The sequence below is a fragment of the Muscardinus avellanarius genome (assembly GCF_963383645.1).
Source record: "Muscardinus avellanarius genome assembly, chromosome: 4".
In the NCBI taxonomy this organism is placed as follows: domain Eukaryota; kingdom Metazoa; phylum Chordata; class Mammalia; order Rodentia; family Gliridae; genus Muscardinus; species Muscardinus avellanarius.
Genome location: NC_137789.1, coordinates 135,487,156 through 135,512,255, shown reverse-complemented (window position 1 = coordinate 135,512,255; position 25,100 = coordinate 135,487,156). Strand labels below are relative to the sequence as shown.

Genomic DNA, 25,100 nt, shown 5'->3' with positions numbered 1-25,100 from the left:
TCACTAAATTTCGGAGGGACTCTCTAAGCAGCTGAGGCTGGCCTCAAACCTGTGATCTTCCTGCCTCAGCTTCCCAAGGACTGGGATTACAAGCATGTGCCAGCACACCCAGCTGTTTTATTTTGAAACAGGGTCTCACTAAGTTGCTGAGTCCCCTAACCTGTGATTCTCTTGTCTCAGCCTCCCAAGTGCTGGGATTACAAGCATGTACCACCACACCTGGCTAGTTTTTATTTTACACAGGGTCTCACTAAATTGTAGAGGGCCTTGCTAAATTACTGGGGCTGGCCACAAACCTATGATTCTTCTATCTTAGCCTCTCAAGTACAGAGATTACAGGTGTGCACCCCCACACCCACCTCAAGATGTTCTCTAATACATCCGTTTTAGGGGGAGGGGATGCAATGAGGTGGCCATACCATTTTCCATACAGAATGGGTACAGCAAGTATTCCTCAATTCAGAGTGATCTGGAAGTCACCATAAATAAAGACAGTAAGTACCTGAAGTTCAGTCTATGCCAAATGGTCTCTGGATTTTTTTCCCTTCTTGCTGATTTGTAAAGGCCAAACAAAACTAAACAAAACCTAAGCTAACTAAATTGTGCTGAATTCAGAGTTAATAATTATATTGCGATTTCCATTCCAAAGGTTAAAATTCAACACAAATCTCACTATAGATATCTAGTATTCGTGGACATCAAGAGACAGGGAATAAGGGGTTGAACAGGAGTGTATGCAGGGTCAGAAGGTGTAGGGGTTAGCAGGAGGGTGATGCCTTATGACACAAATTTTCCCTTCTCTGCAGGAACTATAACCACTTAATAGCTGCCGGTCAGTAGCCGGGCATGGTGGTGCACGCCTGTAATCCCCGTGCTTCAGAGGCTGAGACAGGAGGATCGCACAGGTTCAAAGCCAGCCTCGGCTACTTAGTGAGGCTCTCAGCAACTTAGTGAGACCCTGTTTCCAAATAAAAAATATAAAAAAATAGGTCTGGGAGTATAGCCCAGAAGTATAAAGACCCTGGGTTCCACCCCCAGTACCACACACACAAAAAAAGCTGACGGTCAGTGCGAGCACCCATCCAAACAGAACAAAGTACAAAGCTACCCTGTCCCCAAAATAAGTATTAGAGGTGCCAGAAACATGAGCAAGCAGCCTGTGGACAAACTGCAATTAGGGCCCGACACTGAAGAGCTCCTCCCACACCTCGCCACCGCCCCAGCTCCAGGACCTGGCAGGGACAGTCACTTGCCACCCTCATGCTGAAGAAGTCGACTCAGTTCCCACCGCTGACCAGGCCACCTTGAAAGACGCTGACATTCCCCAATGAACCCTCCAGCAAAATGTGTTAGTTACCAGGAATAGCCTTTTAGAGATAAAGAAACAAGACGCGTGCGAAAGAACAACAAATTCCTTCTTTTGTTCTGTTAATACTTATATTTCTTTTGTGGGGGAGTACTAGGGATTAAATTTAGGAGCATTTTATCTCTGAGTTACAGTCCCAGCTCTTTGGTTTTTTTATTTTGAAACAAGGTTTCACTAAGTTGCAGAGGGACTCACTAAATTGCTGAGGCTGGCCATAATAAACCTGTGGTCCTCCTGTCTCAGACTCCCAAACACACCCAGTTCTCCTATAATTCTTTTTTTTTTTTTTTTGTGGTCCTGGGGATGGAACCCAGGGGCATTCCCAGCTGTAATACACACACACACACACACACACACACACACACACACACACACATACACACATATGCATATATGTGGGGATGGAACTTGGGGGCATTCCCCAGCCCTATTTTTTTTTTTTTTTTTGGTGGTACTGGGGTTCCTGGAAACCCTTCGGGCTACACTCCCAGACCTATTTTTATACTTTTTTATTTGGAAACAGGGTCTCTTAAACCAGCGCAGCTGGCTCTGAACCTGCGCGATCCTCCTGTCTCCGCCTCCCAAGCGCAGTGTGTGTATATATATATGTGTGTGTGTATATATATATGTATGTATATATAAAATCTTTTGGGGGGGCAGTACTGGGAATGGAACCATGGAACCCAGGGGCATTCACCTCTGAGCTAAACACCAGCCCTATTTTTTTTATTCTTTATTTTGAAACAGGGTCTCACTGAGTTGCAAAGGGCCTCACTAAGTAGTAGCTGAGGCTGTTCACGATCCGCAATCTTCCTGTCTCAGCCTCCTGAATGCTGGGATTACAAGCATGCGCCACCATGTTTGGTTTATTCTTTATATTTTGAAACAGGGTCTGAGTTGCAAAGGGCCTCACTAAGTAGTTGAGGCTGCCCTTGAACTGCAACCCTCCTGTCTAGCCTACCAATCCCCTATAATTTTTAACTTTACCAGTCCTGGGAATTAAAACTTTTTTTTACTAGACAAAGAAAATGTATATCTCCTACCAGTTTATGATTTTAACTGGGAAAACAAATCCCAACACAGACTAAAACTGAAGGATCTCTACCCTAGAACAGGTTATACATTGGGCCAGAAAATTACCTCCATTTTACACATTACTTCCAGTATACATAGATTTATTTATTTATTAATTTATGTAGTACAGCAAATTGAATCCAGAGGCATTCTACCTCCAAGTTACATCCCCACACAAATTTTATTTCTTTTTTTGTTTTGTTTTGTTTTTGTAGTACTGAGGAAGGAACCCAGAGGCATTCTACCTCTGAGCTACACTCCCAGCCCTGTTTTTTATTCTTTACTTTGAAACAGGGTCTCACTGAGTTGCAAAGGGCCTCACTAAGCAGCCGACGCTGGCCCCAAACCACAATCCTCCTGTCTCAGCCTCCAGAATGCTGGGCTTACAAGCGTGCGCCACCACGCCTGACTTCCAATTTTATTTCTTATTTGGAAACAGGGTCTCACTAGGTTGCTGAGAGCCTCGCTAAATTGCTGAGGCTAGGGGTGAACCTGCAATCCTCCTATCTCAGCCTCCCAAGTACTAGGATTACAGCTCATAGATAAATTTTGAAGAAAAATTAGACACTTCAATGATAAACAACTGTGGTATATGCAAACAATGGAATATTATTCAGCCATATAAAGGAATGAAATACTGGTACATGCTACAATGTGGATGAGCCTTGTAGACATCACACTAGATGAAAAAAGCCAAACACAAAAGACTGCATATTATAGGATTCCATTTATATAAAATATCCAGATTAGGTAAATCCATAGAGAAAGAGAAAGATTGGTGGTTGCCAGGGGCGGGGGGAAGGAGGAACAGGGAGTAACTGGTTAATGGGGCCAGGGTTTTCTTTGGGTGATGAAAATGTTTTGGAACTAGATAGAGAATGGTGGTTGCACAACACTGTGATTGTACTAAACACCACTGAATTGTTCACTTTAACATTGATTTTGTTACGTGAATTTCAACTTGCTTAGAGAATTAATTTTTTTTTAAACAGAAGATACCAATGGGCAAACAAAACACATATGTAAAAAGGCAGCCCTTAAACTCCTCGGGAATAAGATAACTGCTTTTGCTGGCACTCTGCTCTTGATCACAACATGAAATTCAAGTGCTAAACCGTATTGCCTTTGTCATTGTGTTATTTGTCTCTGAGTGAATGCCTTTCTTAAAAAGACAGGGAAGGAAACAGAAAGCAGAGAAAATAAAATGGCAAAGCCTTGCCAAATTTGGAGGAGGGGTGATTCCCCCTACTGCACCCCACCCAACCTGGCACCAAGAGTAACGCTCACATTAGGGTTTCGAAATGCCAGCAGGAGCTGGAATCGGCACAAGCACACTTCTCTGCCTGGAGAGAGCAAGCCACCCAGCAAGAAAAGCTGGGGTGTTCCATTTGCTGCCCATGTTGGCATCAGAACCAGCCTTTACTCAACGCCCTGGGCTGGCGCAGATCAGCATCAGTGACTGCTCTCCCAGGCCAGCCGGCCTAAGGAAAGGGCTCCTTACAGCCCAGTGTGCCCTCCTCCCGAGGGGCTCCCACCTGCCTTCTAAGAATCTTGTCTCCAACAGGCACCAAGGTTCCATGCCTTCCACCATTAAAAATGGAGCCAAGATGCTCTCCGAACTTTCTCTTGCCCAGCTTGAAATAAATTCCCTCTCAGGCCATCTTAGTAACCTGTGCACCCCTACATGCACAGGCAGGCACACAACCTCACTGCCTCAGACACTTGCTTCATGGTGGGCGAGGGGGACATGAATAAGCCCTCATCCCCCAGCGTGGCACCAATACCCACCTCAGCACGCCTAGCACACCTCTGCCACCTCCCTGACACCAAAACCGTCACAGGTGTCCCTCAGCTAGGCACCGACGCCCCCTTAGCTTCTACCCACGCCAGGCACGGGCAGCCCTCTCGGGACCCCTCAACTCTCAGAAACAACACTCTTTCAGATCCCTCCAACTAGGCCTCGACGACCCTCAGGCCCCCAGTCTGGCCCGGACGCCCCCACCCGCTTACCTGCGGGGGTTCAGCCCTGGCTGACAGGGGGCTGGGCAGCGCCTGGAGGAGCAGGAGCGCCATGCCACCCAGGAGCCTTCCCCTCTCCATCCCCCTCCTGCTCCTGCTCCTCCGCCACGGCGCCGCCACCTCCCTCCTCCTCCCTCTCTTCCCTTTTCTTCCTTCTTCCCTTCTTTTCCTGTTTCACTCTCCCCTCCAGCTTCCGGCTCTGCTTCACCCCGCCCCAGGCAAAATACCCTCCCAGGCACGGGGGAGGGTCTCCAGTTCCAGAGCCTCATTGGCTTCTGCCCTTCGCCCATTGATCAAGAGAGCTGTCGATCAAACACAAGACCCGCCCCTCTCAAGGAAGAGCGGACCGATTAAGCCAATGAAAAGTAGGAGGAAACCGGGCCATCTTGAGTGCTGGGACGTGCTGGAAGACGCGTTCCGCCCCGCAGAGAGTGGCGGAAATAGCCACATGGGGGATGGTATCCAAAAGATGTATTGAAAAGTTGATTTTGTGCGCAGCCATTTTGAATGTGGCGGAAGTAGTAGGTTTCCACAGTTAAGCAAAAAAGAATTTGGTGATCTAAAGAGCGTTTTTCTTCTTCTTCTTTTTTTTTGCGGTACTGAGGGTGGAATCCAGGGACTTTTCTACCTCCGGACCTTTTTTTTATACTTTATTTGGAAACAGGGTCTCACTAAGTTGCCGAGAGCCTCACTAAGTAGCTGAGGCTGGCTTTGAACCTGTGCCATCCTACCGTCTCAGGCTCCCAAGCGCTGGGATTACAAAGCGTGCGCCACCACGCCCAGTTTAAAGAGTGTTTTTTTGTTTGTTTGTTTGTTTTTTGTTTGTCGTTTGTTTGTTTGTTTTTCAGTGGTACTGGGGTTCCTGGAAACCCTTCCACCTCCTGGCTACACTCCCAGACCTATTTTTACTTTTGGAAACAGGGTCTCCTAAGCCAGCGCAGCTGGCTTCAAACCTGCGCGATCCTCCTGTCTCTGCCTCCCAAGCGCGGAGATTACAAGCGTGCGCCACCACGACCGGCTAAAGAGTGATTTAAAAGAGAAATTATTTCCGAAAGTAACTGGACTCTCCAAAAGATAAAAATAATTGCAATCTAGAAAACCGATGTTCTCTGTTTTGAAACACAGCCCCCATGACCAGGTTCCCTCTCCAGTCTCTAACTACACAAGCAGCACCTAAGGTCCATTTGAAATTCTATTAGCACCTTCACCTGAAGCTTAGTGCTTTGGTCCTCAAGTTTTAGGTACACAATTCTGATGATTCTATCTCGGAGATAGCTCTGAAATCCACCTGTCATTGCTTTAATCCATGCTCTTATCTTCTGGCTAAATAAAAATGGCCTCCCAATGCTCTATATAGTAGCCAATTCTTCTTTTTCAAATTCCTTCCACACGCACCACAGCAATGATGCTGTACCACATAAAACAAACATTATGTGACAACTTCTCCTTTTAAATTTTTTCAATTTCTGTGGGGCTTGGTGGCCCACGCCTATAATCTCAGTACTTGGTAGGCTGACCAAGAGGATCACTGGTTCAAAGCCAGCCTCAGAAATTAGCTAGGCTCTCAGAAACCTAATGAGACCCTGTTTCCAAATAGAAAACAAAATCAGGCCAGGCGTGGTGGTGCACACTTGTAATCCCAGCATTTGGGAGGCTGAGACAGGAGGATCAGGGTTCACAGCCAACCTCAGCTATTTAGTGAGGTCCTTTGCAACTCATTGAGACCCTGTTTCAAAATAAAAAAACAAAAAGTAGGGCTGGGGGTGTTGCTCGGAGATAGAATGCCTGTGGGTTCCATCCCCAGTACCACAAAATAAGTAAGTAAATAAATAAAATCAGACTGAGTGTAGCTTGGAAGTAGAATGCCTCTGGAGTCAATCCTCAGTACCTCCCCCCCCAAAAAAAAGAATCTTCAACTTTTACAGGATATACAAGCTTCTCAATATGGTCCTCTCTATAACCTGGTCTCCAACTACGTTCTTTTTATCTCACCTCCAACCACTACATTTTCTCATACATTCCACTAGGACTAAACCCAATAACTCCTTACACATCACACATACAGTTCCTGGTCTACAAATTTCTAGCCTTCACTCTTGTTTCTTCTGGATTCTCATCAACCATACAGTGTACAGAATCTGTAATATCTACCTGTCCGATTTGCAGCTTGTACAGCATACCGAGACCTCCTCCTTTTCCTTCTTTTTATTTAATTTTATTGACTGATTGGTTGCCATACTGGGGATGGAACCTGTACCAGTATTGGGAAGAGGGATCCGAATGTATCAATGTGCCGGTATTGGAAAATTGCTTTGATAGTTTCCAAAGTGTAAAATACAGTCAGAGCCTAGGCAGGGAGGGGCTGCAGCGATTACAATGCAGAGTTCCTCCCTGTCTTTGTCCTTCATTCTAAGGATTAACCTATAGTAAAAGCCTTAGAGAAAACTGAAGCCTTTAGCTCTAAAAGTACAATAGAGGCAACCGGTGCCTCTGTTTACCTCCTCTCCTCTGTGATCCGGCCTGGGCATAGGAAAGGTAAACTCTGTGTGCGGCTTCAAAGCACCCTAGTTGATGAGCCACTAATACTCCCCAGTACAATAGAGACAAGAGCCAGGTAGACTCTTGACCCTTGCACTTAGTAGGTGCACTGTCCGGAGACAAGAGGCACCACCTGGCTAAGGCATAAGTAACTAGCCCATTGCCTTGGTAACGCTGATGAGAAAGTTACCAATACAAAATCTATTTAAAGGTCGGCGTCCCCAAAAGGGGCCAGAGTTCCTTTTCGGGCTCTCCAGCATGAGGATCAGCAGGCTGCCTTTTCCTTCTCTTCTCTATTTCCTACCGCTCTATTTCCTAAATTTGTTAAAGCTGCACTGAGCTGCCCGTTAATTTTTCTATTCAACCAACCTTAGTTGAATAAGAACCCCCACCATTCAAACCGTAATAGAACCCAATGGCATTCTACCTCTGAGCTACACCCCCATTCCTATTTTTTATTCTCTATTTTGAAGCAGGGTCTCACTGAGTCACAAAGGGCCTCACTAAGTAGCTGAGGCTGTGCTCGAACCGCTATCGCCGTCCCAGCCTCCCATATGCTGTGATTACAAGCGTGCGCCACCACCACCACGCCTGGCCTTTTCCTTCTTTTTAAGTCTCTACAATATCCTGTACAGGGCTTGACCATGAGCTCAATCAATATCGGTAAAGTAATTGAACATGCTTAGCATACGCAAGGCCCTGGGCTCAGTCCCCAGCACCAAATATATACATACATGCATGCGTACCTACACTCACGGAAAAGAATCAAGCTGCCTGGAGCAGCCAATTTTCTCTCAAAAGCCTGCCAATGAGTTTACATGCTGTCTCAGTTTAGACCATAGGAAGTTTCTCTTGGTTTCATATAGACAATTAGAGTCGGGTGTGGTGGCTCAGGCTTTTGGGAGGCTGAGACTGGAGGATCGCGGTTCGAAGACCGCCTCAGCTTCTACTTAGTGAGGCCCTTTGCAACTCAGTGAGACCCTGTTTCAAAATAAAGAATAAAAAATAGAGAAGGCTGGGCGTGGTGGTGCACGCTTGTAATCCCCGCGCTTGGGAGGCAGAGACAGGAGGATAGCGCAGGTTCGAAGCCAGCCGCGTGCTGGCTTAGGAGACCCTGTTTCCAAAATAAAAATGGAAAATAGGTCTGGAAGTGTAGCCTGGAGGTAGAAGGGCTTCCAGGAACCCCAGTACCACCAAAAAAAAAAAAAAAAATAGAGCTGGGGTGTAGCTCAGAGGTAGTGGAGATTAAACCTGGGGCTTTCTACCTCTGAACAATTCTAGGATAGCCTCAGCAATGTAGACAGGACACTCAGAACCCAGCAGACCCTGTTTTTTGAACCCAGGGGTATTCTACCTCTAAACTATACTCTCAGCCCTATTGTTTAATTCTTTCTTTTACTCTTTATTCTTTTTTTTTTTCCCTTTGGTACTGGGGATAGAACCCAGGGGCTTTTTACCTCCAGGCTGTACTCCCAGACCTATTTTCTTTTTTATTTGGAAACAGGGAATCACTAAGTTGCTGAGAACCTCACTAACTAGTTGAGGCTGGCTTCGAACCTTGCGATCCTCCTGTCTCAGCCTCCCAAGTACTAGGTGTACCAGTATTGGGAATGGCCTAGGAAGATTTGAGAAAGCTATGATTATTAATATATTTCAAAAATTGGGTGAGTGGCAAACCTGTGCAAGGACTTGGTTTCTGCCTAAAAGCAGGCAACTATTCCAATGTAAATTAACCTAGCTCAAAGTAATTAACCATTCCATAGGAGAGGAGAACTAGGCCTGTCTCTATCTAAAGACAGACCTTAAGAGAGGAGAACTAGGCCTTTACCTAAAGACAGATCTACATGATGATCTAGGGAGGATAGAACAGGTTTGACCTTGCCCTTCATGAAAGAAGACACCTTGCCACACCTTGCTGGGGGAGGTACCTTACAGGGTAAGGGGAGGTACCTTACAGGGACGTTCACTACATCAGAATTACGCAAACAAGATGGAGGTCATGGGTATAAAAATTCCAGTCCACATGCTGTATCTGGGGAGTGTGAGTTGGCCTGGGCCACCCTCCCCCCCTCATGCCATTTTGGCATGGGGCTGTAACTGTTTTCTATATTTCTATTTTCTGTATTTCTATCTTTTAAATAAACTTCTTTAAATCTTCAGCAACTGTCCAAGCTATGCATATTTATTCTTAGCTTAGGACAAGAACCCACGGTTTTTTTCTGTGTTTGGGTTGTTTTGGGTTTTGTTATGGGTTGGGGGAAAGTGTGTCCGGGACCCTCTCAGGGGTTCCCGGGGAACAGTTTCCCCAAACCATATTCTCCCAAACCGTAACACTAGGATTACAAGTGTGTGCCACCACACTCAGCTTTATTCTTTATTTTGAAACAGCATCTAAGTTGTGCAGGGCCTCAACAATTAGCTGAGGCTGGCCATGAACCTGTGATCCTCCTGTCTCAGCCTCCCAAGTACTAGGATAACAAGCACGTGCCACCACGCCTGGCTAATTTTTTTTTTTTCTTCTTGATACTGAGGATTGAACCCAGAAGCATTCTACCTTCAATCTACACCCCCCATATTTTTATTTTTATTTTTTTTTTGCAGATCTGGGGATAGAACCCTGAGAGGGGCATTTGACCTCTGAGCTACACCCCCTGTCCAATTTTTTATTCTTTATTTTGAAACAGGGTCTCACCAAGTTGCAGAGGGCCTCACTAAGTAGCTGAGGCTGTCCGTGAACCAGGATCCTCTGGTCTCAGCCTCCCGAATGCTGGGATTACAAGCGTGCGCCACCACGCCTGACTTATTTTTTATTTTGAAGCAAGGTCTTGCTAGGTTGGTGAGAGTTTCACTAAATTGTTCAGGCCAACCTCCTATCTGTGATCCTCCTGTCTCAGCCTCCTAGGCACTGGGACTACAGGTGTGTGTCACTGCAACAGTATACACCAAGGCCTTTGAGTCATTCAGCTACTTTCCAACATCCTACAGGAGCCAAATCAAAGATAGAGATGTTACAAAATCAGCTGAGATCCAATTGAAAATGCCCCTGGGCTGGGGCGAGGCTCAGCAGTAGAGAACTGGCCTAACATGCACAAGGCCCTGGGCTCCATCTCCAGCACTTTGAAAAATAAAAATAGATCAAATAAAGTGTCCTTCAACGCTGTTGCCACCACATACTCTAGACTGCCAAATGAGTGACCATAGCTGGGCGTGATGGTGCACGCCTGCAATCCCAGTACTTGGGAGGCTGAAACAGGAGGATTGTAGGCTTGAGTCCAGGCTCAGCAACTTAGTGAGACTGTCAGCTACCTAGTGAGACCCTGTTACAAAACAAAACAAAAAAGGTCTGGGGGTGTAATTCGGAAGTGGAATGCCCCTGGGTTCAATCCCCAGTACCACAAAAATAAATAAATAAATAAATAGAATAAAATAGGTCTGGTGGGTGTAGCTTAGCTCAGAGGGAGAATGCATCTGGCTTCAATTCCAAGTACCATATACATACATACACACACATACATACATAATAGGCTCTATACTATCTCTACCTCTGAGTTACACCCCCAGTTTTATTTTGAAATAGGGTCTCACGAGGTCCCAGTTTTATTTTGAAATAGGGTCTCACGAGGTTAGTGCAAGCTGACCTGGAACCTGCAACCCCCATCTCAGCCTCTCAAGTAGCTGGAATTACAGGCCTTCACCACCATGTGTGGCTGGCCTGGGGTTTCTTTGGGATGTAACAGAAGTATTCTCCCAATTTTGTGACTGTACTAGAAATGCACATTTTCTCAGGCTTTACCACAGACCTGTGGAGCCGGACATTTGGGAGAGAGGCCCTACAACAACCTGTTTTTACAACAGGCTGTAGCTCTCCAGATGACTCTGATGTGTGTTCTTAAGAGCTCCAGGGGATAGAAGACTTTGTGTAAGGGCCAGATAGTAAATATTTTAGGCTATGCATGCCACGGATATAGGGTAGCTATTACATATTGGTTGTGTATATGTGTGTGGTGCTGGGGATTGAACCCAGGGGCATTCTGCTTCCAAGCTATACCTTCAGCCCTTTTTATTTTGAAACAGTATCTTGCTAGGTTTCTGAGTCTCACTACTCTGCTAAGGCTGTCCGCGAACCATGATCCTCCTGTCTCAGCCTCCCAAATTCTTTTATTTTTGAAACAAGGTCTAAATTGCAGAGAGCTGCACTAAGTAGCTGAGGCTGTCCAGAACCGCAATCCTCTTTCTTTCTTTCTTTTCTTAGCTCCTAGGTGCAGAAAAACTGACAGCAGCTGGGTGTGGTGAGCATACCTGTAATCCCAGAACTTGGGAGGCTGAACAGGAGGGTCACAGGTTTGAGACCAGCCTCAGCAATTTAGTGAGACTCAGCCAACCTATCAAGATTCTACTTCAAAAAAATAAATGCCAGGTGTGGTGGTAAATGCTTGTAATCCCAGTACTTGGGAGGCTGAGACGGGAGGATCACGTGGGCTCAAAAGGAGCCTCAGCTACTTAGAGAGGCTCTCAGCAACCTACTGAGACCTTGTTTCTTAATAAAATATAAAATAGGTCTGAGAATGTAGTCTGGAGGTAGAAAACCCCTGGGTTCCATCTCCAGTACCACAAAAAAAAAAAAAAAAAAAAGAACAGAAAAAAGCTTTTAGCTGGGCGTGGTGGCACATGCTTATAATCCCAGTACTTGGGAGGCTGAAACAAGAGGATCAGGATTGAAGGTTCAAGATCAGCCTCAGCAAGTAGTGAGTCTTATCAACCTAGTGAGACCCTGTTTCAAACTAAAAATAAAATAGGGCTGGTAGCGTAGCTCAGAGGTTGAATGCCCCTGGGTTCAATCCCCAGTGCCCAAAGGGGGGGGGGGGTTGAGGTGTGACTCAGAGGTAGAATGCCCACTACCAACACAAAACAATAACCCATTGCAGGCAGATTCAGCCCCCTGAGCCACTGATGGCTTGTCTACTCCAGCTTTAGGGAAACAGGACGTCCATTCTGGAGACCTCTGGCATTCCCCACAGAGGCAGCTGGATTCAGGCTTCGGACAGGTTCCCCTAAAGTCATGATGTCCTCTGACACGCCAAGACACAAGTAAGAACCGATCCTGCTTTCCATCCAGAATTTATTAGCTTAGTTTGCAGTTTTTCAAGCTTTTTTAAGTAATTTACTCAACTCACAGTGACAGCCTTTGAAGAGTCCGCAAATCCTACCAGACAAAACTTACACACACACCGACCCCAGGTATGCCAGGACAGCCCTGGCAAGGAGCTACAGAAACCCTGTTGGCAGCATGGCTGGGAAGGGGCGTGGCCATGCTTTGCCGTGTCCTGTCTTAAGGCTTTTTGGTCCTGGTCGATTTCCTCCTAGAGGTTCCAAATAAAGCTTCTCTTTCCTATTCAGTATACAGCAATCTTTCTTTTTCTCTGGTGTTTAACCTAATGGGCCAAGGAAGGGAGGCAGCCAGGAAACTACCCACTGAAATGTGTGCTTCAAGCCTAGATACACCCTTTCCACTCATCGTTCAGGGATTGTCTCTTTTTTCTTTTCTTTTTTTTTTTTTTGTGGGTCTGGGGATGGAACCCAGGGACATTCGACCTCTGAGCTACAGCCCCTGCCCTATTTTTTATTCTTTATTTTGAAACAGGGTCTCACTGAGTTGCAAAGAGCCTCACTAAGTAGCTGAGGCTGGCCGCGAACCGCGATCCTCCGGTCTCAGTCTCACAAATGCTGGGATTACAAACGTGCGCCACCACGCCCGGCTTGGACATTTATCTTTTAAAGGAGACAAATGAGGCAACGAGAAAAGAGACTTATTTTCTTCATCACTGTAGAGAAAATCCCTAGATCCAGACATGACTGGTGTGTGTATGTGTGTGTGTGTTACCGGGATTGAACCCAGAGGCATTCTACTACCCAGCTACATCCCCGACCCTATTTTCTTTTTTTTTTTAATTTTATTTTGAAACAGGGTCTCACTCACGAAGTTGCAGAGAGCCTCAGTAAGTTGTAAGGCTAGCCTCAAACCTGTGAGACTCCTATCTCAGCCTTCCAAGTTCTGGAATTACAGGTATGTGACACCATGCCCAGCCAGACATAATTTTAAGACAAAAGAAAGTCAGTGTTGACCGGGCTTGGGGTGCCAGGTGACACTGCTGCTTCAGCGTCCTGTGTCAGCACTAAGAACTCCTGGGGCCTGAGGAATCCCGGCTTCGCAGCACTCCTGAGGAAGTTTTCTAGCCAGGACACAATGGAGAGAAGGGGGGAAAATGGAGAGGAGCCCCATCTGAAAGCAGACCCAGACCGCTTTCACCCCAATAGAATAGAATGGGCACCCAGGTTCACGTCGGTTAAATGGCCATGTGCTACACACTTCCTGCATCCTATTGCTTGGGGAAGGAGGAACCAGGAGCTTTTCCCCAACCCTAGCTGGAACAGAATCCTATAAGTTTCCTAATTTGTCTAAATGATTTGCTTGTTTGCACCAGGCACCTGCAACTTCTCCCCAGAAAGCCTCAGCTTTTGGTTTCTAAGGAGGAAGAAAATAGAAGCCTTTGGTCCTTACTGTATGCCTTTTTTTTTTTTTGCAGTTCTAGGGATAAAACCCAGGGCCTCATGCATGCTAGGCAAGGACTCTGCCACATCCCCAGCCCTTTTCCTGTTCATCCTCCAGAGTCTAGTAAACCCCTAGGTGCTGGGTAGCATGAGGCACCCCCAGCCTCCCGTCCCTCCTGCCCCCAGGCCAGCCTGGCTTTCAGGCCTTTTGGCAAAGAGGAATGCGGGTGCAGGTTGCTTAGGAGGACCTGGTGGTGTGTGTGCAGACTGGCCCTGCGGAGTGGGCACTTAGAGGCCCTTATTGAAGCAGACATAAGTCACACGCTCTCCATACTTGGTCTTGATTGCGTCTTGGAGCTCTGGTTCCAGGTAGGAAACTGGCAACTCACTGGAAAAAAAAACAGAAGGGGGTTAGGAGCCTGGGACAAGAGGCAAAGGAGCCCCGAAAAGACCAACGTACATGTCACCTCCAAGAAGCTCCTCTCTATTTCCCAGCCAGAATAATTACAGGCCTCTGTACACCACAACGTGTGACTTTTACCTCTGCTCGGGCCCAGCTTCCCTCTCCCGGGACTAAAGTTCTAGGTCTAAACTACTGTCTTTTCGACGAGATTAGACGCACAGTGCGGGGCCGGGGTGTAGCTCAGTGGCAAAATGCCTGCTTTGCAGTTGCAGTACTCTGGCTTCAATCCCCGATTCCAAAAAGACAAACAAAAAACAAAAAATCACACACAGTGCTCAGCGCACAGGAGGCGTCTAGCAGACGACCACTGAACCAGGGTGGTACAGCGGGAGGGGAGAACAGCGCCTTCCTGGCACAGCTACACCTGTCTCCTGGAGCCAGCCAGCCATCTTCCCTCTCCCCCTCCCCATCTGATACCCCCTTCTAGAACACTCAACGGAAGCAGAGAGGTCCACTCATCAACCCTCTAGGAAAACATGAACTAGAAGAAGTACCTCATTCAATTTTAAAGCTCAGATCTGGCCACAAGGGAGCTTCCTAATAACCCAGCCAGCAGGAAGGAGTCTGGTTGACCCACCATCTCTTTACCGAGCCCTTGCTCCACGGAGCCAGAGCAGCCCACTCCCCCTCCTGGCTTCTCCATCCCTTGGAGATCTGTCTGGTTTGCCATTCACCCAGGGCTAAGAGGCCCAGAGTTTAAGCTGATGGCACTTGTCCTTGGAACTGCAAGGCAGGTCACAGGAAAGGTGGCGGGTCATTCAGTAAAACCAAGTGGGCAACACATGGCCAGTACCATTTCTGCGGGAAGAGCCCACATGCCACTGGCACCATGAAGAGGAGGCTGTAAGAAAAGAGAAGCCAAAGCGTTAGGGGACATTTCCCCACAGCCCTGCCCGAGCCCCACCCCGAGCCCCCACGGAGGGGGAAGACACCCAGGCACTCGGCCTGTCTCCCAGCCGGCTCCACGGTCCTCTCCCTTCTCCAATCTTTCTCCAGTTTCTGAGCATGAAGAAACTCATCCTGGCATGGGGAGGATATCGGTGTCCCTTCACTCCTCACCCCCACCTCTAAGCCATGTTAAAGCAGATGGTGTAACAAGAGTGTGTGAGCAGCAGACCCCAAATCACAAGCCAGGCTGGAACGGAGGGCCGCCGTCATTCTCCCGGTGGCCCTGAAAGCGTGACTCATGCTACACATCCGGTCAATGGCAGGCTCATAAAGAATGCTGACATGACTTGTGCCACTTTCCTCCTGTACGTGGCTAGGACACACGACAACCTCAGCCACAGCCGTCCCTTATGGCCCACGGCTCTTTACTAAAACTTCTTTAAGTTGGAGGCCAGAGGGGAGACCCTGGGAAAAGCACTCTACCTCCCGTGCAGATGTGCGCACCCAGCCTGCGCAGCCGGCTGCCCTCTGACACGGGGCAAGAGGTCTGCAGCTGGACCGTAAGTATCCTGGCTCGGTCACTTCTTTTTTAGTTCTGGGGATTGAACCCAGGGACATTCTACCTCTGAACTACACCCGGCTCTTTTTATTTTATTTTAGTGTGTGTGTGCTGGAGGTGGAACCCAGGGACATTCTACCTTTGGACTATACTCCCAGCCCTATTTTATTTTTTATTTGGAAACAGGGTCTCACTAAGTTGCTGAGGCTGTCCTCAAACCTGAGATATTCCTGTCTCAGCCTCCCAAGTACTGGGATTACAAGCGTGCACCACCAAACCCGTTTTTTTGTTTGTTTCTTTGTTTGTTTTGTTTTGAAACAGGGTCTCACTGGTTGCTGACAGTCTTACTAACTGCTGAGGCTGTGTTTGAACCTGAGATCCTCCTGTCTCAGCCTCCCAAGTACTCGTATTACGTGTGTGCACCACCATACCAGGTAAGGCAAGGTCAGGCCAGAGGGCGCATGTTCTCCAACATGGGCTATACAAACAGACAGGTCTGGGGTATCCCGGCCACCAAAGAACCACAACCATCCAGAAGCCATACTCACAAGCACCCACACAGCAGGACCTGCAAGGGGGCATGCAGCACCTTGACTTTCTGCACAAAAACAAAGGAGAGCCAGTGGGGTTTAGATGCCTGAAGGCGAACACCATGCCCACCCTGCCAGGGACCAAGGGGAGCTGGAGCCTGGGACCTGCTGGCCTGAGGGAGAGAAGGGGCGATTTCCAAGGTCAGGAAGCAGCCCTGCTGTCTAAGTGGAAGGCGGGCAGGGCAGATGATGATGGAGCGCTAGCTAGAGGGAGGGAGGGAGGAGCGCAGGCCCCAAGCACAGGTGTGGCCAGGGACTCTGGGAGGGGCAAAAGCAAAAGCCGACCCCATTACCTTCATGAAATGCAGCTTCTCCAGCCTTTCCATGATGATCGGCAGCAAGACTGGAAGAGACCACGGGAGAAGCGGAGGGGAGGATTAGGAGACGCTCCCTAGGACCTCTTTCTGCGGTTAGGTTTCTGCGCTCTTTCTCCAGAAGCTCCAAAAACGACTCCTCACTGGGAGGAACAGAGACTGCATAGGCCTGGCCATCCCAAGCCCTTTCCTCCAGGTCCCAGCAAAAACATGCTTCCCCAGCGCTTCATGAGCAAGCCTGTCACTGCAGGACAGGTGCTGCCAGGCCAAGTGTCCCCCTCGAGATTAAAAGCTATCTTTGAAGACTCATGCAAACATAATTTTGTATTTTACTCTGCAATATGCCCCTGCTGGAAGAAATCCCCAGGCAGGGTATCTATTCTCTCTATCACCATCTCCCTAGCACCCCCAGCACATAAGCACTGGCCTCAATGACGACTAGTAGAAGGGAAATAGCTCTCTCCCCAAGTCTCTCATTAGCTGATGTTCTAGGAACTCACGGGCTTCTCCCCAGCCTTTTTTTTTTTTTTTTTTTTTTTTTTTTTTTTGTGGTACTGGGGATTCAGCCCAGGGGCATTTTACCTCTGAACTATACCCCCATCCCTATTTTCGTTTTCTTTGAAACAGGGTCTCGCTAGGTTGATGAGAGTCTCACTACTTGCTAATGTTGTCTTTGAACCTGCTATCCCCCTGTCTCAGCCTCCCAAGTGCTGAGATTACAGGTGTGCACCATCACGCCCAGCCTCCTAGGCTTTCAAAACTCATGCAAACAGTTTGGGAAACATGGCTGTAGAGGCTGGGGTACCACCTCCCACCCGCAACCAGAGTGCAGCCAAGGCCTCTACCATGTATTTCGGGGTCCCCCAGAATGGGAGGAATTTCTCATCTTACTCATGCCAGGAGCTGCCATGATGATCCGGGAAATTACCACTTGGGTGATGCCTATGGCTGCAGCTCTCTGAGGGCAGAAAAGATTACACGGTCAAAAATGAATTCTCCAGGGTCCACAGGCTGCACTGGAGGCCTGGGTCAGGGTCATGGCCAAGTCTAAGCTGGCTTCTGAACCAGGAATGAGAGGGAAGGACCTAACAGGTCATCCCAAGCAGAGAAATGTAGGGAAAACCCGATGGGAGATGAGGATGGAGTCAAGGACAAGCCTTCTTCTCCCATAAAGGTAAATAGTCCACTCTGCTCACTAAGGAGATGGCGTCTGAGAAGGAATTCTTCCCTCCCACCCCAAGGGAGGCCTCTGCTCACCTGAGAATGCCCAAGCTCATTCTGATTCTTGTCCTTCACACAGATGCCCTGGATGAGTTCCCTAAACATAAACAGGAGTTGCTGAACTTGGGAAGGGAGTACCGCAAGCCTGCCAGGGATGGGACACACCGTGACCAAGCCAGGGCACTCAAGCTCTAGAAACCTTTTTTTTTTTTTAAGTACTGGGGACCGAACCCAGAGATATTCTACCTCTGAGCTATACCCTCAGCCCTTTTATAAATTTTGAGACAGGTTCCCACTAAGTTGCTAAGAGTCTTGCTACACAGCCAAGTCTATCTTCAAACCTGGAATCCTCCTCTCTCAACATCCCAAAAACTGGGCTTGCAGGGCTGTGCCCCATGCCTGGCCACGAAGCACCTTCCCACCTGCCTTTTGACCTTCCTTCTGCACTCCCATGAGCGGCATCTCACACTTGAGCTAGGGCAGCAGTTGAGAGCGGGCCCTGGCCACATACTGCCTCCTCAACTGCAGACATGTGCAGCCTTGAGCATGGTCCTTAACCTTCTAGAGCCTCAGCTCTTTTTCATCGGCAAACTGGGGATGATCCTGGCGCTCACCTCACAGGACGTGGTGACCATTAAGGGCGATAATGCCTGCCACGTGCTTAGCCCAGCACCTGACAGAGTGACCACTCCTCCACCAGCAGCTACTCTGGCTGTTCTCAGGCCAGCTCTCAACAGCCCTCAACCTGAGACGAGGTCAGTGGCTGCACTTACTCATCAGCTGAGATTACGCTGGATGGGAGACGGAAAGAGGAAAGGAGCCCTGTGTGTGCAGGAGATCCTGTAGTGCCCGCTCTTTCTTTCTTTCTTTCTTTCTTTCTTTCTTTTGGCATTGGGAGTGGAACCCAGGGGCTTTCTACCTCTTGGCTACACTCCCAGACCTATTTTATATTTTATTTGGAAACAGGGTCTAAGTTGCTGAGAGCCTCACTAAGTAGCTGAGGCTGGCTTCGAACCTGCACCATGATCCTTCTGTCTCAGCCTCCCAAGTGCTGGAATTACAAGCCTGCGCCACCAAGGTGGGCTTGTAATGTTCTTTCTATAAGAGCTACTGTAGCACATCTCCACTTGCTAGGAGTCACAAGAAAATGCTGCTTGTAGACACTGAAGATGACAATAGCAGCAATATTAGCAAATATTTGTGCTGTATTTGTTCCATCCCAGGTGCTGCTGCGAGTGTCTTATGTAGATATCATCAAAACCGGAAGTGGATGAATAGCCTCCAGACCCTAGTCAAGGAACAAAAATTGGGCTGGGGTGAAGGGTACAGCTCTGTAGTACAGCACTTGCCTGGCAAAGGTGAGGCCTTGGGTTCTAATCCAAGAACCACAAGAAAAATAAAAAACAAAAAACTGTGAGGCACAGTGAGGTTTTTTTGTTTGTTTGTTTGTTTTTGTGATACTAGGGGTGGAACCCAGAGGCTTTTCTACCTCTGGGCTATACTCCCAGATCTATTTTATACTTTATTTGGAAACAGGGTCTCACTAAGTTGCTGAGAACCTCACTCAGTAGCTGAGGCTGGCTTCGAACCTGTGCGATCCTCCTGCCTCAGCCTCCCAAGCGTTGGGAATACAAGCATGTGTCACCACGCCCTGCTGTGAGTTTCTCCTTTATGTTTTCTGCTAAAAAGTTTAGATTTAGGTGTCTAGAAAATAACTCAAATAACTCTCTACTCCTTCTTGGTTCTGTTCTTTTTTTAAATTAAACCCACTGATGTTCCACCACTGAGCTACACCTCCAGCCTTTATTATTATTTTTTGTGGCACTAGAGATTGAAACCAGAGGCAGTCTACCTCCAAGCTACACCCCCAGCCCTTTCTTTTTTTTAAGACAAGATTTCACTCAAGTTTCTGAGGGCCAGCTGAGGCTGGCCTGGAACCTGCGATCCTCCTGTCTCAGCCCCCCAAATACTGGGATTGCAGGCGTGTGCCACCACACCCAGCTTCTGTTCTACCTCGACACGCCTGGCTCTCCCACACTTCACTTGGTAAGCTATCCCCAGGCTTTGGGAGTAGGCACAGTTCACAGCTAAACGCAGCAGCAGTTTAAAAGAGAAGGCCTAGTATAAAACCCCACAGGTCCCCATTCTCTTCCCCACCACCACCATGGGCGAAACAGACTCCCACAACACTGGACACACTGACCACCTAAGTCACTGGCCACTGCTACTCCTGCAGCCACCACCCAGGGGACCCTCCTTGGGGACGCTCGAGGCTCAGCCTAGCAGCCTCTCTGCATCACCTCAGCCCCTTGCAGCCAGCCTGCTTTGGCCCTGGTGACCCGAGGTGTGTAGGAGGCAAAGGGCCCCTGTACTCACTGCTGCCGCATCATTGGGATATTGACACAGTTAGCTGCAGCCACGGCAGCAAAGGGCACCCAGCGGCCCACCAAGGCTGGTGCTCTCTGTTAGGGGCAGGGAACAATGGGAGTTGTTCAGGCTACAGGAAGATGTGAGTGGAGAGGGCTTAAAGATCATAAAGAAAGGAAGACGATTACATTTCGCTACCACCACACAGCCAGACACCCAGTCTGGGAACCCAGTGCTCTGGCAAAGGCCCATTAAGGACCAACCTAGAACAGCCTTGCTATTTTCCCTAAGACTCTGCTGCCCCCTGGTGGCCACCATGGCCACAGCTGCCCAGACCATACCTTGGTCAACAGGTTCATGCCCACGGCGGTGCCCACTGCAGTGGTCGTGGCTGTGAAGTAGGAAAGGGCCATTTGCCTAGAGAGGAGAGAGATGGCGGTAGAGGAAAGCTCAGGTGTCCTGTGGCTTCACACCACGTGATCTACCCGCTCACGATGCCCGGGCCCCTTCCTTCTTTTACTACTTTTTAAAAATTTCTTGGTACTAGGGATTGGACGCAGCAACATTCTACTTCGGAACTATACCCCTAGTCCTTTTTATTTTGAAACAGCATCGCTCACTAAGTTGCTGAGGCTGGCCCGGGACCTGCAGTCTTGCTGTCTCAGCCTCCCGAGCACAGTGACACCACGCCCAGCCTAAATTCAGTACTTTACATGGGCCCAGCTCTTTCAGTTCTTCCCTGAGTTCTTGTTCATTCTCATTCTCTCTCTCTCTCTCTCTCTCTCTCTCTCTCTCTCTCTCTCTCTCTCTCTCTCTCTCTCTCTCTCCTCATTCCTGCAGTACAAGAGACTGAATTCTGGGCCTCACACATGCTAGGTAAGCACCCAACCACTGAGCTATACCTCTAGCCCTTCCTAATTTAATTTGGGGACAGGGTTTTGAACTTGCAATCTTCCTGCCTCAGCCTCAGAGTACCTGGAATAACAAGCATACACCCCTGTGCCCAGCTCTTCCCTGGACTCATACATGGCTGAATCCTTATTCAGAAGTCATCTGAAACACTATATATACATATACATATATATATATATATATATATATATATATATATATATATATATATATATATATATATATATATATATATATATTCCCCCCCCAGTACCAGGGATGGAATCCAGAGGCATTGTACCTCCAAGCTACACTACACTCCCAGCTCTATTTTTTTTTTTTTTTGGTGGTACTGGGGTTCCTGGAAACCCTTCTACCTCTGGGCTACACTCCCAGACCTACTTTATATTTTTATTTGGAAACAGGGTCTCTTAAGCCAGCGCGGCTGGCTTCGAACCTACGCAATCCTCCTGTCTCCGCCTCCCAAGCGCAGGGATTACAAGCGTGTGTCACCACGCCCGGCACCTTTTGTTTTTGAAATAGGGTCTCACTGAATTGTGAAGTGCCTTGCTAAGTAGCTAAGGACACAATCCTCCAGTCTCCACCTCCCGAATGCTGGATTACAAGCATGAGCCACCGCGCCCAGCTGCAACACCATATTAACAGAGAGAACTTCCTGACCGGCCTGACTTCAGACACCCTCTGTTATTTGCTGTCTTGTCACCCTGTTTGTATCCTTACTGACAGAAATCCCGATCTGAGATCAGTGCTACTTCCTTTCATTTATTTATTTATTTATTTATGGAACCCAGGGGCATTCTACCTCCGAGCTACACCCTCAGGCCAATTTTTTTATTCTTTATTTTGAAACAGGTCTCACTGACTTGCAAAAGACTTCACTAAGTAGCTGAGGCTGGCCACGAACTGCGATCCCCCGTCTCAGCCTCCCAAATGCTGGGATTACAAGCATGCGCCACCACGCCCAGCCATTTTTTAAATTTTGAAACAGGATCTCACTAGGTTGCTGAGGCTGGCCTCCAGCCTGTGATATCCCTCTCAGCATCACAAATGCTTGGATTACAGGCATGTGCTACCACCTCTGACTTGTGCTCCTTTACTTTCTTTCTTTTTTTTTTTTCCCCTGGTTCACCCACTGCCAGAAGATCACCGCCGGCATGGTCCTGGGGCAGGAGAGGCCGAGGGCACAGCGGAAGCGAGGGTTAGGGGTCCACCGACGACCATATCATCTGTAGCTCTCTCTGCTGTTCCCATTCTTTTTTTTTTTCTTTTTTTTTCGGTACTAGAATTGAACCCAGGAGCATTCTACCTCCCAACCTTTTTTTACTTTTTTGTTTTGAAACAGGGTCTCGCTAGGTTGCAGCAAGTATCGCTAAATTGCTGAGGCTGGCCATAAAACTCCTGTCTCAGCCTCCCAAGTACTGGGATTACATGCATGTGCCACCACGTCCAGCCTGTGCTCATTTCCTTAAATAACTTTAAACTTTGCCAGCACAGAAACCACAATGTCTTACTCATCAAAGTATCCCCAGCTCCCAGCGCCTAGAATTCCATGTGGCACATAATATGGGACTCAGGAAATATCAGTTAAATGAATAAATGAGAATACTTTGAATTGGTCTAGGAAGAAGATATTTTCCCAATCAGTCAGAGAAAATACTTCTGAAAACGTGGAAAAAGTGAGCTGGCCCCCTAGAGGGGGTGGCAGCCCAGGGGCCCTTGAGAAGGGCCGTCCCGGGGACACAAGAGGATGCCTGGGGTAGGTCTCCTACCTGACTGAGGTGGGGGAGGCCGCGTTCCTGTTGGTGTAGTTGACCAAGGCGTTGAAGGACTGGTTCACCCACTGCCAGAAGATCACCGCCGGCATGGTCCTGGGGCAGGAGAGGCCGAGGGCACAGCAGAAGCGAGGGTTAGGGGTCCACCGACGACCATATCGTCTGCAGCTCTCTACACTGTTCCCATTCTTTTTTTTTTTTTTTCGGTACTAGAATTGAACCCAGGGGCATTCTACCTCCAAGTTACACCCCTAGCCCTATTTTTTAATTCTTTATTTTGAAAGGATCCCACAAAGCTGTGGAGGGCCTCACCAAGTAGCTGAGGCAGGCCACAAACCTGCGATCCTCCTGTCTCAGCCTTCCAACTACTGGGATTATAAGCATGCGCCACCATGCCCAGCTCGGTACTGGTGTTTGAACCCAGGGATGTTCTACCTTCCAGCTACACCCTAGCCCTATTTTATTATATTTATTTACTCTGTGTGTGTGTGCGCACTTGCACGCACACATGGCACTGGGGATTGAACCCAGAAGCATTCTACCTCTGAGCCAAACTCCCAGCCTGACTTTATTTCTTATTTGGAAACAGGGTTTCCCTAAGTTATGGAGGGCCTTGCTAAGTTGTCAGGCTTGCTTCAAACCTACTGTCTACAATCCTCCTGTCTCAGCCTGCCAAGTACTTATTTTTTGTTTTAAAACAGGATCTCGCTAGGTTGCTAAGAGTCTGTTTGCTGAGGATGTCCTCAAACATCCTCCTGTCTCAGACTCCACAAGTACTGGGATTGCAGGCTTCTGCCACCACCCCTGGCTCAGGCACCCACACTTCCAGATGGGGTTAACGTGGACAAATGACATAACCTCCCTAGAACTGCAGCTATAAAAGAGAAATGATAACAGCACCTATGTGCAAGGTCGCCAGGAGGGCTAAGCGATGCTGAGTCAAAAGGACCGCTCACCGCCCGCCGGCTCCCTGCCCGGCAGGCCCAGGCAGCTGCGCATCCCCCGCCTCGCTCCCAGGCGCACCTGTAGAACTGGAGCATGAAGCCTGTGATGATCATGCCCCCCGGGACCTGGAAGGACATCCGCCCGATGACGTTCATCTTATCCCCGGTGTCGGGGTGGAAGGCCGAGTCGTACAACTTCTTGGCATACAGCAGCTGCTCCACTTGGGTCCCTGGGGGCACGACGCCCCTCCTGGCACCCAAGGACGACCGCCAGTTACCACCTGGCCTGACCAGCTCCTCCCAGCCTCCCTCCCCTCCTTCCCCCTTGTCCTGAGATCTCTGTCTAGTCTTTCCCCATCCATTTCTACCTCCCGGAAAGGATCCCATCAATGTCACGCCAGCACCCCCCCCCTTGGTGACACTGGAGATTGAACCCGGGGACATTCCACCTCTGAGCTACACCCCCAGCCTTATTTATTTTTTTAAAGGGTCTCACTAAGTTGCTGTGGCTGGCTCTTGAACCTGCACTCCTCCTGTTTCAGCCTCCCAAGCATTGGGATTCTGGGTACGTGCCAGCACGCCCGGCCAGCCCCTTCCCTTGACCGCTTACCTGCTGTTCTCCACCGTCACTTTGGCCCAGTCCAGCTCCTGCTCTGGTACGAAGACAGTGCGCGGGTCGGTGATGTTAAAAAAATGCTTCACCCGCCCCAGGAAAGTGCGCTGGTCCCAACGCGGGGCATCGATGTTAAAGCCTGACGGGGCGGCCTCCATCGCGCTCACACACAAACCCACAGACTGGGGGACAGAGGAAGAAAGGACTGTCAGCCTGAGCACCCCGCGGCCGCAGACTACCGCTCCCAGCGTCTCCTCCTCGGCCACGCGGCCCCAGTCAACTACTGGACCTCCAAACTGGACCCCAATAGGTGCTTCCTGCTGCTCTGTGCTTGCTATGTGGGAGACCAGAAAAGGGAGAAGGCAGCGCCTGTCCTTGGGAGCACAGAGTCTGCTGGGAGAGAGCGCTCACCCATAAAATAGTATTAGTATATAGTATTCCCTGGCACCTCCAGCAGAGAGGTAGGGAAAGTAGCCATTGCGAAATATGGGCCCTCTGTTCTTCACCAGGCCTAGCCTCAGGGAAATGTCCTGTGTGTAGAACTGGTGATCAAACCCACATACGTTCTGCCTCTGAGCTATACCCCCAGATCTATTTTACTTTATTTATTTTGTGGTACTGGAGATTACATGCATACTGGGGATCTAACCCATGTATGTTCTGCCTCTGAGCTATACCCCCAGATCTATTTTGTTTTATTTTTATTTATTTTGTGGTACAGGAGATTACAGGTATGCACCACCACACCCACCCTTCTTTACCTTTTATAATAGAGGTACCCTAGCTGGACATGGCAGGTTTGAGGACAACCTCAGCAAGTAGTGACACTCATCAACCTAGCAACCCTGTTTCCAAGTAAGAAATAAAATCAGGTGAGGGTGTGCAGCTTGTACCTGTTATCTTCTGGGTTC

General features: G+C 48.5%; 2 protein-coding genes across 2 annotated transcripts in view; both read right to left on the bottom strand.

The window, feature by feature from the left end:
- Nucleotides 1–4,540, bottom strand: part of WBP1L (WW domain binding protein 1 like) — a gene marked incomplete at both ends in the record, with an annotated part of 76,786 nt that extends 72,246 nt beyond the window's left edge. The window contains one exon of the mRNA XM_080694969.1: nucleotides 4,451–4,540. Within this exon, the coding sequence (XP_080551095.1) occupies nucleotides 4,451–4,540 (90 nt within the window). The remainder of the gene's footprint in view (nucleotides 1–4,450) is intronic.
- A 9,294-nt stretch (nucleotides 4,541–13,834) lies between these two features.
- On the bottom strand, nucleotides 13,835–24,356 carry SFXN2 (sideroflexin 2; the record flags this gene model as incomplete). Its single annotated transcript, XM_080694092.1, has 11 exons — nucleotides 24,187–24,356; nucleotides 23,656–23,826; nucleotides 22,630–22,728; nucleotides 20,290–20,365; nucleotides 19,958–20,043; nucleotides 17,618–17,678; nucleotides 17,252–17,318; nucleotides 16,340–16,389; nucleotides 16,005–16,054; nucleotides 14,803–14,850; nucleotides 13,835–13,934 (listed from the first exon to the last, which is right to left on the bottom strand). Exons 1-11 carry the CDS (start codon nucleotides 24,345–24,347, stop codon nucleotides 13,835–13,837), a joined length of 969 nt encoding a protein of 322 aa, XP_080550218.1. The 5' UTR covers nucleotides 24,348–24,356.
- Nucleotides 24,357–25,100: the final 744 nt, after the last annotated feature.